Raw genomic sequence first — 12,354 nt, 5'->3', positions numbered from 1 at the left:
CTTAAGGAACACAGTTCTGGGGGTAAACTTCAATACTAGATGATGGAAAACTGTCAAAGCTATGCTTCAGTGCTCTTTACTGCTTTTAGAAGAGTAACAATCCATTTACAAACTAAGTGGCCTGAGAAGCAGCTTGGGCAGCATTAAGTGAATATTGCTGTGTTCAAGCTAATAAGTTAGCTCAAGTAACATTATTTTATTCAAAATACAAAACAATTTTTACATTTTTATGTAGTTTGTTACCATGGGCAAGAAAGCGGAGGGTGGTAGAACATAGGATCCTATCTTCAAATATGCTTTGCTCTTATCACACAAATCTCAGCTGCCACAGTTTGCAATAAATTGCATTAAAAAACCCAAAGAATGACCTGCTAGATAAAGTTGAACTTCAAGTCACAAGTTCCAAATGAAAAACCATCATCTTGAATGTTAGTGCCCTCCTTAAAACACCAAACAGCTCTACATAACCCATGTACTTAATTTTCTTCCTTCAGGCATCTTCCTCTTCTCCTTTTTGTAGTGGAAGCAGCATGTACAGCCATTTGCATTCACTCTAGAAAGGCTTTTAGTACCTCAAACCTCACCATCTCAGACTTATTTTGAAAGCCAGCTCTTGCAGACATCCTCTTAAAGGCACAGAAAACAAGGGTCTATTAAATCACTGTCACTGAACACAGTGATTCAACTTGTACACCATATTAGAGATTGTTTGGACACTTACTTTGAATGTCTCTGGCACATTCCAGGATTTCATCCAAGAGAAGATGACACACAACAGTAAATGACAGAATTTACAGTTTTTTCTTTCCAACATCTTTCCCAGCTCTGTGGATCCAGTCAGGATCTAAAACTAATGATTTATCCGTCTTGCCTAAGGGTAAAACAAGATTTCTAAACTAACAAACCAAAGAAAAAAAATAACTCTCTGGATAAAGACATCAATCCTCACTTTCTGCAAGGACCAGAATGTTAGAAATACCTGCTGTGATGCCTAAAGGCTTCATACAGTGATTAGTAGGTAGGCATTAAGCAATAGCTACAGTCTGCGCTCGGGACTTCTTCCTTTCTTTTCTCATAGAGCGCACCCACAGAATCTCCTGTTTGGAGTGCCACTGGCAAAAATAATTCCCAGAAGAATATCCTACCAGGATGTTCCTCTTCAGTGACTAACAAAGGAAAATGGGGCACATCCCTAGAGCTATTTACTTGCTTGAAGCATTCTAGGGTAGACTGTTGTTCTCTCTGATTCAGGGTTGCTTTCCGAATCAAGACAACTCCAAGATGTTACTTTTGCTACACACAGGACAGGCAAACTTGCAAGAACAGACAGCAGAGCCTGGTGACTTCAAAAAGCTATTCACACAGCAGGCATAGTTTATCTCCTGAAATCAATATCAAAGGTCTCAGTAGGGCGCATATAGGCAGCGGCACACAAGATACAGAGAGGAAGATCTTTTCATCTGAAGGCACAAAGAGACAAAATGCCAGATCCTCAGCTGACAGGAGCCAAATGATCACACCCAGGCCCATCAGTGTACTTCTGGTATTCTGCATTTTGAGATTTCCTCACCTCTCTTGGGCACTCCAGTTACTCACTGCCCTCAGACATGAGCACTTGGGAATCTCATTTGGATCAGTTTAGCTCCTGGCATCAGCACAATGTGCCTAATGACACTGGGAACCAAACACTATTTTGCTCATCTACATAGTTGCCTCCACTGTATTATACAGACATAATCCTCAATGATCTACAGCAGACCCAGGGAAAAAACTCATTTGTTAGGAGCATGTTGTATTGAGGCCCAGTAGCCTCCAGCTCTGTTTATCATGCTGCTCTTTAAAGTAACATGATTGTAGGTGGAAACAGGACCATTCATTCCGCCACAAAGTAGTCTGAAGCAGCGCCTTTTTCTCAGCTTTCCAGTCCTCCATATCATTCCTAAGCCTAACTGCAAAGTTTAACAGCAAATTCATTTTAATATTTATATAATTAACTGCTTCAAAACAAAAGCATGGTAATAATACACATCCTGAAGAGAGAAATGTGTCCAAAGTTAACCTCTGCCTTACAGCTTTCTTCCAAAGTGCCTGCCTGCACCTAACCCCAGCCTCAGGACAGGGCTGGACCACTCCTCCGCCTCTTCTCAAAGGGACTGAGAGGCAGAAAATGATCCCACAAAGCTCCTGGGGAAGGGCAGCCTTCTGGCAGAACAAACACCGTTATATTAACCACTGACCAGGAAAACCTAAGGTCCTGTTAGTACAACTGGGGGGGTGCACTTGAGGTATCTCAGAGCCCACACCCAGCATCAGCTATCAGACCATCTTGACCAGGACACCTGTCCTTCCACAGCTCCCTCCATGCTGCAGGATAAAGCTTCACCTCCCTGAGAGCCCAGGGAGCTTTGCTCTTGGAGCCCTGATCTCAGCATTTACCACACAAAGAAACACAGCTCAAGCTGCTGATGAGTATTTCTGGGTTTGGCAAGGCTGGCACACCCAAGACTACCATTTTCTTCCAAGTACTGCAGCAAGTTACACAGATGATCCATACCCGGATGTGCTTCCAGACATTTCTCACTTCATCATGCTTGAAATTACTACCAGGAAGGAGACATTTATTCATTTAAATGCTGTTGAGGTTTCTTTAACCACTAAGTGAAAAAAGAATAAAAAAGTAAAAAAAAAAAATAAAGTTTGTTGTATATACAGAGATACTTTTAGAGCAAAAAGAGCAAAAGAAGCTTTAACATCACATTCACAATGATGAAATCAATTTCCTTCCTCCTTATGACCATGCGACTCCTCCCTGCCCTGGATAATACCTTCAGCTGATACATAAAGCACTGCTGAGATTGGGTCTTTGCTACTGTGGTTGCCATGACTGCACCACACACCTCTCCATGGGCAGCGATGCTCTATTCAAAACAGCTGCTCAGGACAACTACTAAATTCTCTGATGTTACCCTTCACCATTAAGTAAGAGCCCTGTGTGGGATCAGAGTATCATGGGAATGCACTTTGAACTTCATCAAATCTCTACCACTTAAATGACTTAAACAAGAGTCCTGCCAAACTGACAAAAATACTATTTTCAGTGTCTTGGTAATATTTGTATCAAGTGAGAGCCACAGAGTAATAAATCATTGCCACCTCAGATGGAAAAACCACTCCAGGGTTCTGGAAATGCTCACCATATGTGTATTTGGCAAAGAAGAGCAGTAACTAGGCAGTAGTAAGTATATTTCTCAATCTGAAACAGTGATTTATAATCAGGAACAACCCTGTCACTTATTTCTAATAAACCTATAGTGTTTATTAAATTCCCATCACAAAATAAAAATTTAATTCAGGAAGAAAATGATGCTCGAAGACTGGGAGCCTTTCAAGCCCTCCTTCATTAAAGAATAGAGGCAACTCAGTAAACCGGAAAGAAGTGATCCAGAAAACATTTTACTGCTTCAAACTGTTTGAAGCAAAGATATATGGGAGTTTATCTGCATATAACTTAATAGGAATTCCAACTACATCCTAGGTGCAAGTAAAGATTTTTTTGTTTTGGTTGGATTGTCTTTTCGGTTTGTTTTTGTGCTGAACAGACTCAGCAAACATTTCCTAAACTGTCTGCTGTTTGGAATTCCAAGTCTGAAATAAAACATAACCACACTACCAGCTTCAGTGCTTCCTATCTCACAAAGAAAACCCACCAACAATTAAATAACATAACATTTACTTTGCACAGAGCTTATGGGCAGCTCACAGCTTCACCTACAAAGTAACATTATACATACAGCAAATCTACCAGCAAACTAAGCGAACTGACAAACTGCCTGTCAGTCCCCTCTCTTTACAAATATATAGTCAGAGGAAAAAAAAATAAAAATCACATAACATCTGTAATAATAATTCTGTCACCTCTCCCTTGATTAAAGTATACCATACCATTATAATAAGAGTCCTGGGTCTGCTCATTTCATCATCACTATCCAGCGGCAGAAATTCATGTGACAACTCCTCTCGTCGTCGGCGCCTGCAGATATGTGGACAGTTCCTCTGTACCACAGAACGAAAGGCTTGAAGCAGAACAATGCTGGCAGCACAACCCATATCTGCATCCTGAAGCCTACAAAATAACTTCTATGTTTATGCTATGTTTGAAAAACAGTGGCTCCTTGTCCCTGAAAACAGCCTACAGTGCAGCTGCAGCCAGCTCGCTCTCCAATCGCTTCCTTGAGCTCTGATCATCTGATCACAACCAAATAGCTTGGATGCAGACAGAGGAAAGATTTGATCCACTGAAACAGAAACACACGCAGTATTACGATGCTTTCCTCTCCCTCCCTGCTCCTGAACTCGCATGAGAAAATGTACTCCCTCTCTTGTACAACCATCCGCCTCCTCCGATTCCAGTTTCATGGAACTGAAAGTATTAAAATTCCCAGTTCAAAAGAGCCAGCTGTTCATTAAACACACACAGAGGCATCCACAGCAACTGGCTGGATCAGTTTAAATACCTTTTTTAAAAAGTTGAACGTAGCAAAAATGCCAATGTCTGGAAAGTTATTAACTCTCATTATCAGCACTGCTGGATTTAAAACACTTTGCCTAAGGGTTTTTTTTGCCACACACACACACAAAAGAAAAAGCTCACAGAGGGATTTGGGCTACAATGTCTTTACTACTTCTTGCAATTTTCTGAAGCACAGCAAGTTCATTTGAGTTGTAAATGTAACAAGTGGCAAAAAGGCAGAAATCTGTGCGCTTCATCCAGCTCATGCTAAAATAACCGTGGCCCAAGGCAAAGCAGCAGCTCTGAAATGCCTCTCAACAGCGGGGCTGTTTTGTGTTCCTACACAGAACCTTCTGCCTTCGCAGAGGAACAAACACCTTTACACCTGCACAGGAGCAGGGTTTCTCTCTGAACCACACAGTGAAGACCTTCCCAGAAGGGTGAGAGGGGAAGGTTTCTGTGTTATCAGTGGGTCTGCGCTGGGAGAAGCTGCTGCTGGCAGCCAGCACCAACTACTTGCCTCTCTGGCTCCTGCCTGGCAAGTCATTCAAAAAGCAGGCAGGGATGCTCGGCAATCACATGGCTGACCTGGAAACACAGCAAGCACTAATGGGAGAGTGTGTAAGATAATAGCACAGGAGAGGAAGTTAGCACTAAAAATACCTACAGAAAATGGATTTCTCCTACACATTAGGAAAACTAAGAATTTCCAATAAGGTTTCCAGAGCAGCTGCTTTTAAGCTAATATGTATTATAACTTTATTATATGTGCAACCAAAACTGTATTTACCTTGCATCAAAAGGTTTTCATTTCTAATGAAGGCCATGAAAGTTTTGTCATCAATTCCCAAGGGGACATAATCAACTTTATAATGTCTGTAAATGAGATATTTGTAAATAATACCCTCTTCACAATATCAGCCAGGAACTGCACTGAAAACTTTTTATGGAAGTACTTTTTCTAGGTTTGAGTTTAATTGCTTAGCAATCTGGCAAAAGACATCATAATTCTAATTAAAGCATTTACCAGAACAGGTAAATCCTTTAGATCTGTCACTTAATAGCAACAAACTCAACCAACACAACAAACTATTATTTCTTGCCTTTATTTCTTTAGAGCAAACAGCTTTAAGTGCGTGTGGAAAACAGTCAGTAAGCACTGGCAGGCACTGCACAGCCTGAGCCCAGCCCTGCCAATGCACCCACCTAGCTCTTCCCCCTCAGACCCTCCTGGGCACACCCTTCACATGCTGGTGAGATGTCCCTGCCTCTCCAGCAGCAAACCCTGCACAGGGGGCCTCCTAGCAATGCTTGTTAGTCTGACTTTCCTAATGGGATTACAAGGGCACAGTGGAACAGTTGAATAATTCCTGCACCGAATCAGCAATCCTGCTGCCGCTGCTATTGTTTATGTTTTCATCAGCCCCCTGCCTCCCCTGGAGCTGCAGCTGACACCTGGGCCACACAAACGATGCACTTGGCAGCTGGGAGACCTCCATTCCTACTCCAATTCCAGCAGCAGCAACATGGGCCTGGGTAACATCTGCTGCTGGCTGTTATGGCAACTGCTCTGCCACCTTGGGGGCTGCTAACACATCTCCTGCCTGTCTGTACAGCATCCTCCTTCACTCACCAGTGCTCAGCTGGGAGAGTCGGCAGCATTTTTTTGAATTTGGTTTCCATAGCGCAGCCCAGCACTGTCACACACGTGCACTCACATGTGTACAGAACAGCACCCTAGGGCTCGACCCAAAGCTTCACTGTGTTCGCACTGAAGAATCCCATTCATTCCAGGGGTCTTTGGACCACACTATCCTCTGCCAGTGGCCTTAGTAACTTCATTACAATTATTTGTGGATTAAACTGTTATTAGATACAGGGAGGAATGACACAATCTTGGCTTTTCAGCTCTTTGGAGAGAAAAATGACACTTCATCTGAAAGCAAGTAAACTAACAAGCCAAAGCCAGCTGAAAGTAGCCTCCAGCTCTTGATCAAAATTCAAGAGCTGAAAAACAGCTAATGCACAGGGGAAAAGAAACAACTAAGGAGCTAAAAAAAAAAAATATCCCTTCTGTTTTAAGGAAATCTCACAGAAGCATAAGCTATCATTGGAAAGGAAACCTCCCAGCCCACTAAAAATGCCTGGACACACACAGCGTATTAACAGCTTTGTTTTACAAAGGTAGGGATCTCATTAGCATACATTGTGTTTACACACCAGTTATCAACAGTGTTAGTTACTCTTACAGTGAAGCATTCAGCACTATTTTGTGTTAATTAGCACTTTAATCCAGAAGCAAAATTCAGTGAAACCCCCTGGGAAGCAAAATACTTCTTTGTACAAGCAACTCCTTAATTCCCATTATGAAGACTTTGGCAGTGATGCTAGGTTAAGGAATATGCACACTGGAAGGCTTCCACTGACCACTCTCACTCCATTGTTATCCACCACTCATTTTAGCTGTGCTGTGTAGACATGTAACACCAGCATGATGGCTTATGGGGACAGGCTGGGAAGGAGACCACTAAAGGCAACTCAATGAAGAAACAGAACAGAAAAAATAGATAGGCAAGACAATTGTTTTAACCCAGAATACTTCAGTCCTCAGCATTTCCAAGGGCTAGGTCTGTGTAGCAGCAGAGCTGTGCAGGAACAGAAGTGGGTCACAATTGCCATGTCTTATAAAGTCCATGATAAGAAAACAGAATTCAAAAGCACCTGTATTCTTGAGCTTGCAGCTATTCCAGCCTCAGCTTCCACATGAAATGGATGTCAGCTCTGCAAAAGGGCATCCAGGGCCTGAAGAGGCAAATTCTCTCTCTCTCACTAAGTCTGCAGCAAACAGCAAACTCCTTCTCCTCCAAGTACTGTGTTCTCTTCCACAGTATTCCTGTATTTCTGTTTCTGCAGGCTGCAAGGCTTTCTAAAGATGCTACCAAACATTTTCTTACACAGCTATTTCATACCTCATTAGCACACCACATTAAAAGCTGTTCCCCTTCCCACAGCTTACTTTATTCCATTAATTTTCCTTTATCTTTGTGGCATTTGAATTTCTGTAATTGTAATAAACAGGATATAACCTATTGGTATTTTGGTCTTCAACTGAGGGCTTTAAAGATGAAGGCAGAAAGACAAGTGCTGGAGAAGATCCTTTAGTGAGAGGATGACTTGTCAAATTCAACACTGATCCTTCTTCCACCCCCAAACAAGGCTGCATTCTTCTCAAGCAAGGAGGATGGCTGCAGGTTAGAATCCCCCTTTGCCACAAGACCTTTCAGCTACCAGCGTGGCATATACAATTTTGTTTGGTTGAGATTTTTTTAACCTGGAAAACAAGCCTACCTCTCCACGGTATTTTTACATGACATATACTGAGAAGCTCCACAGAAGCTCTCATAGCATACCAATCCTAAAGCAGAGTGGCAAGTGAGCACAGGAGCCATCAAAATGAACAGGAACACCCCTGGAACTGCTTACAGCAGTGTGTTTAGTCTGGCCCACAGAAGCCTCAAGCTACTAGCAAGAACTAAAGATAGCATAGCAGTACAAACAATAAGAACTCACTGTTAACATGGTAATGGTGGCATGAGCCTTACAAGTTACCATTCTACATACACCATATCCTGGTACAGATGATGAGCAGCTCCCCAGCAGCACATAAACAATGTAAGTGGTCAGTGGCTGTGACTCAGAGCTCCACACATAGACCCACAGTTCATAGTGAAACTTCTCTTAAGTTAGTGCATACAAGTAGCAGATAAACATTTGAAGCAAGATATGACAACAAAATTACAGTCTCTGCCTTGATGCAAATGAGGATCACTCACATTTTGGTAAGCTAATTTCTCATTTCTCAAAACTTAAATATTTATCACACACCCTTTCAAAACAAAAAGAGCTGATACACATTTTCTTAGCAAAGGTCTTTGTCTCCAGTATTTGTTTTCATAAAGGCTTGGAGGCACTTGCAAAGAAAGCAAAGGGGAAAAATCTCACCCAAGTCTGAAAGACTCTTATGCTCCGTTACTTCAAAACAAACAGAGGAATCCTAACCAGCTCCTAAGGAATCAGCATGGAGACCCAGATCAGACACATGCCGTCCAAAAGATGCTCTTCATGGCAGACAAACCCTCATTAGTGGACCTCTTTTCCTCACACATTTTATGCATGAGGAAAAGCTAAGAGTAAATACACCCGAGTACAAGCTCTGGTCTTTCCACACACTATTTTCTTATTACTAGATCCTTAAAGCAATGTGGAGGACACCACGTTAGAGTGGCATCTCTCACTGCCACAGAGGCAGTGTTTCCAACACACCTGCTGTTCTCTGCCTGCTCCCAGGGGAGGTCTGGGGGACTACAAGGATCCACCTTCAAGGAGCTGCCCTGTCTTCTCTTTCCAAAAGTTGTCCCCCAAACCTTTCATATGCAGCCCAGAGGCCAACAGGAGGCTGTTCAGGCTAGGTTGAACCACTGCAGCCATACATTTTGAGGGAGGAGAAAAAAAAGTGCTTTAAAGGACACACGGGGATCCCACATTTACTTCAAAGAAAGCTTATGCAGTCACAGGTGCTACAAGCCATAAATAGCATCTGTGCCTTCCACTCATAACATACCCTCCTGCACTCATTTCAAAACATTCATGCACTGTATCTTCAAGTGTTGCTGCAAAAATGGTTAAATACCAGAAATACTGAGGTCTCAAACAGCAGAGGGGGTGACTAAGAATCAGAATACACAGCCTTTGTAATTCTTTAGTTTCTACCAGCTGCTCCCCAATGACCCAATGTCTTGGGGTAACTTTATGATGGTGTCAAATATTAAGTTAAGAAAGCAAGTATTTACTGCAGTAACTGCTCAGCACAACTCCTGAACGATTTACAGCTTTTTCCATCTTGAAATTGTTTCCTTCTCACACAATTATCCTAGACCAACACAAACAATTCATAACATACAAGCTACAGTAAGCAAAAACCCACGAATGAGAGTACATGGTTACAACCGGGTGAGAGGTGCTCGAATCATTCAGCCACCTCATTTCTCCTCATTGTGCCTTCCAGCAGCAAGTGATGCTCACACAGCTGCGAGTCACAAGGACCCAGCGGTTCCTCAAGGCTGCGATGACACCTGGCTGCAGAGCACACAGGGCTGCAGAATGCGGGTGTCTGGCACCCTCTAGGGAGTAGTACATGAAAGACCAACACAGATGCTGCTGCCTGACTTTACCTGCTCAAAGTGGAAACAATCGCTACAGACATGGGAGGGAAGAAAAAGAGCCAGATAAGCACAGAAACAAGCTTCCCACGACTGCCTGTGCTAGTGCTGCCTTTCTCTCCTCACTATTCCTTTGTTATTTCATGTTGATGTCTGGTGCAAAGTGTTACACAGACACTGTGTGGAAGACTCTTGATTACTACCCCACTGTATGTGGCCAAAACACAGGTTTCCCCCATTAGATCTTAGAGCAGATGGCATCAACAAATTGCAACCTCTTGACAAATAAGAAAACAAAGTGATAAAAGACTGGTGTAAGGATTTCCAACAGGCTGATGACAGAAGCTGGTGTAGAATCCCGTATCACTGCAGCTTCAACCTCTAAAGAGGTTTCTCAGAAGAATCTCTTTATACAATCAATAAGTGAAATAAATCTGTAACTTGCATGCAAGTGGTTTCTACATTCTTATTTTCAAGTCAGATGAAGCACCACACTGTTTTTCAAGAAATGTCTCACTTTGACAGGTAGTTTTCCACAATCACAGCCTCTGTAAGATCAATGAGATTATTCTTAGATAAAGTAACATGGAGAACTGCAACCCATAGACAGTGATGAAAACCTTATTTCAATGCACTTCTGTGGCTTCTGGATGTAGCACAGAATATTCCAAAAAAGCAGCTAAGAGCATTGTTGTGGTTTCCTTAAACATGTAACAGGAAAAGAAATCTTTGACTTGAAACCAGGAAAAATAACTACTTAACCTACAAAGCAAATGTTTGTTTGTTTTTAAAAAAGAACTTCTATTATCCCGTAAAACTGGTGGGGAAGTAGTTGGAGCTACCAAAACTCATATTTTCTCTGGCACACAGTTGAATAAAAACATAATGTATTAAGATAAACTCTATGAAGAGCTTTCACCAGAAGTTATAACCCTGGCTGAGCTCATGCTTCTAAAGCAAGGATTTTACAGATAAGTCACAACAGAAAAAAAACAAAACAAACAAAACAACCCAGCCACTACCTCACTGGTTCCCAAAAAGAAATTGTAACAAATTATCCTCTTTCAGAATAATATAGATTTAACTTTCATACAGCCCCTCAAATGGCATTATCAACAGCTGATCCTGTTTCCAGGGGACCTCCATTTCACTAGCCCAATGGGAGAAGGTCTAAAAACCAAAACTGGAATAGAGGAAAACAACAACAACAACAAAAGACTACATTGCCTGTTTTCACCCTAACATGTTGGTTTTGCGACATTCCTTACAGCTCAAACAGTGTGCTGCTACTCATCTGTTACCCGTCATAGCCCAAGACCTCCACAACATGCATAAATTCCAAAGCCTTTTGCCTAGATGTTTCACAAATCAGTTTTAAAGAATGAAACACACCCAGCTACGTGGGAAGACACTCTTCCCACAAAACAGTAAATGCATTCTCCATTTGCTGCCCTGGCACCAGCCCTGCCACTTATGGAAACACTAGAAAGAGAACCAAGCAACTGGGGAGACCAGGCAGGAACATCCCCCAGCCAGCCCTCCCAGTGCACACAGAGACAGAGATGTCAGCGGCCACTAACGAGGTTTTAAGAGCAAGATGTGGGTTTGGATGAGGTGCCAGCTGTACAGCAATGTTCTCTATGCTGAATGGCCTGACCAGCACCATGGTTTAATAAACTACCACTTCTTCACTAAAATATGATCGAAGGCCTAAAATAACCACTGCAAAACCTCTCACCCATACCCATAAGCTTAGGGCAAGATCCACAGAAACCTTTACTGCTAACATCATAACGAGAGCAGACTTCTCATTAGGGGTACAAACCAGCCAATACACAGACTCTCATTCAACAGCATGAAAAGGGGTCCTGGTTTCTTCTTCTTCACAGCTTTGCCATCCTGACTCTGACTACAGCAAGCTGCTACTGCAGGGTCCAGCTACAGACTCTGACTGCTGGATGTTTCCTGCTGGACTGTGACTGCAAGTCTTGGTGTGCAGAGTCTGAGCACAGCTTTCACCCAGCTCAGCCACGGCTGCAGGCTCTGACTCCATCAGACCCAGACTGACCTCATAGCAGGTCTTTTATTGCAGTAACTCACCTCTCTTCCTTGTGTCTCTTTGGATTGTTCCTCCTTTCTCAGGGCTCCTCTACCTCCTCAAGGCCCTCTTTCACCAGGTCCTCTTCCTCCAGGAGCCTCCCTGACTACTCAACCCACCCCTTTTATCACACTGATCTTTATTAGTCACTGCTGTGACCCATTAAGGATAAGGCTGTTCCTCTTCTTTGATAAAGAGTACAACTGTGATTTATTGGGGCAAGATTACCTGTGATCTCTTCTCTACCTACATCATCTCTTCCTCAGGATGTGCAACCTATTCTCTATTTCAGCCACAGCTTGCCATAACCCAAAACTAGTATTTCTTTTCAAATACAGAAATATAGAGCAAATAGAAATAGAAACAAAGAGAAAGTAGAATTACTTTCAAAAAGACCACTCAAATCTGGACTAGAGCAGAATTTTAGACAGTGATATCTTGGTAGAAAATGCATTTCTTATTCCAATTTGCCTCCAAGCCAATGACATCTTTGTATTTACAAGCTAGCTACCAAGAATAACAAAACC

The 12,354-nt window shown here is 42.4% G+C and overlaps 1 protein-coding gene across 2 annotated transcripts in view; it reads right to left on the bottom strand.

Moving 5' to 3' along the window:
* Nucleotides 1–12,354, bottom strand: part of DOCK10 (dedicator of cytokinesis 10) — a 146,617-nt gene that overhangs the window by 117,004 nt on the left and 17,259 nt on the right. Inside the window, exon 1 of one of the 2 annotated variants that reach the window (XM_062499413.1) lies at nucleotides 3,943–4,339. The exons of the other annotated variant lie outside the window; for it this stretch is intronic. Coding sequence (XP_062355397.1) covers nucleotides 3,943–4,107 — 165 coding nt within the window. The 5' untranslated portion in view covers nucleotides 4,108–4,339. Of the gene's footprint in view, nucleotides 1–3,942; nucleotides 4,340–12,354 lie in introns of those variants that run through there. 2 annotated transcript variants of the gene reach the window in all.

Source organism: Cinclus cinclus, chromosome 10 (genome assembly GCF_963662255.1).
Source record: "Cinclus cinclus chromosome 10, bCinCin1.1, whole genome shotgun sequence".
Lineage (NCBI taxonomy): Eukaryota > Metazoa > Chordata > Aves > Passeriformes > Cinclidae > Cinclus > Cinclus cinclus.
Note: the sequence above shows the minus strand (reverse complement) of the source record. Positions and strands in the feature narration are given on the sequence as shown.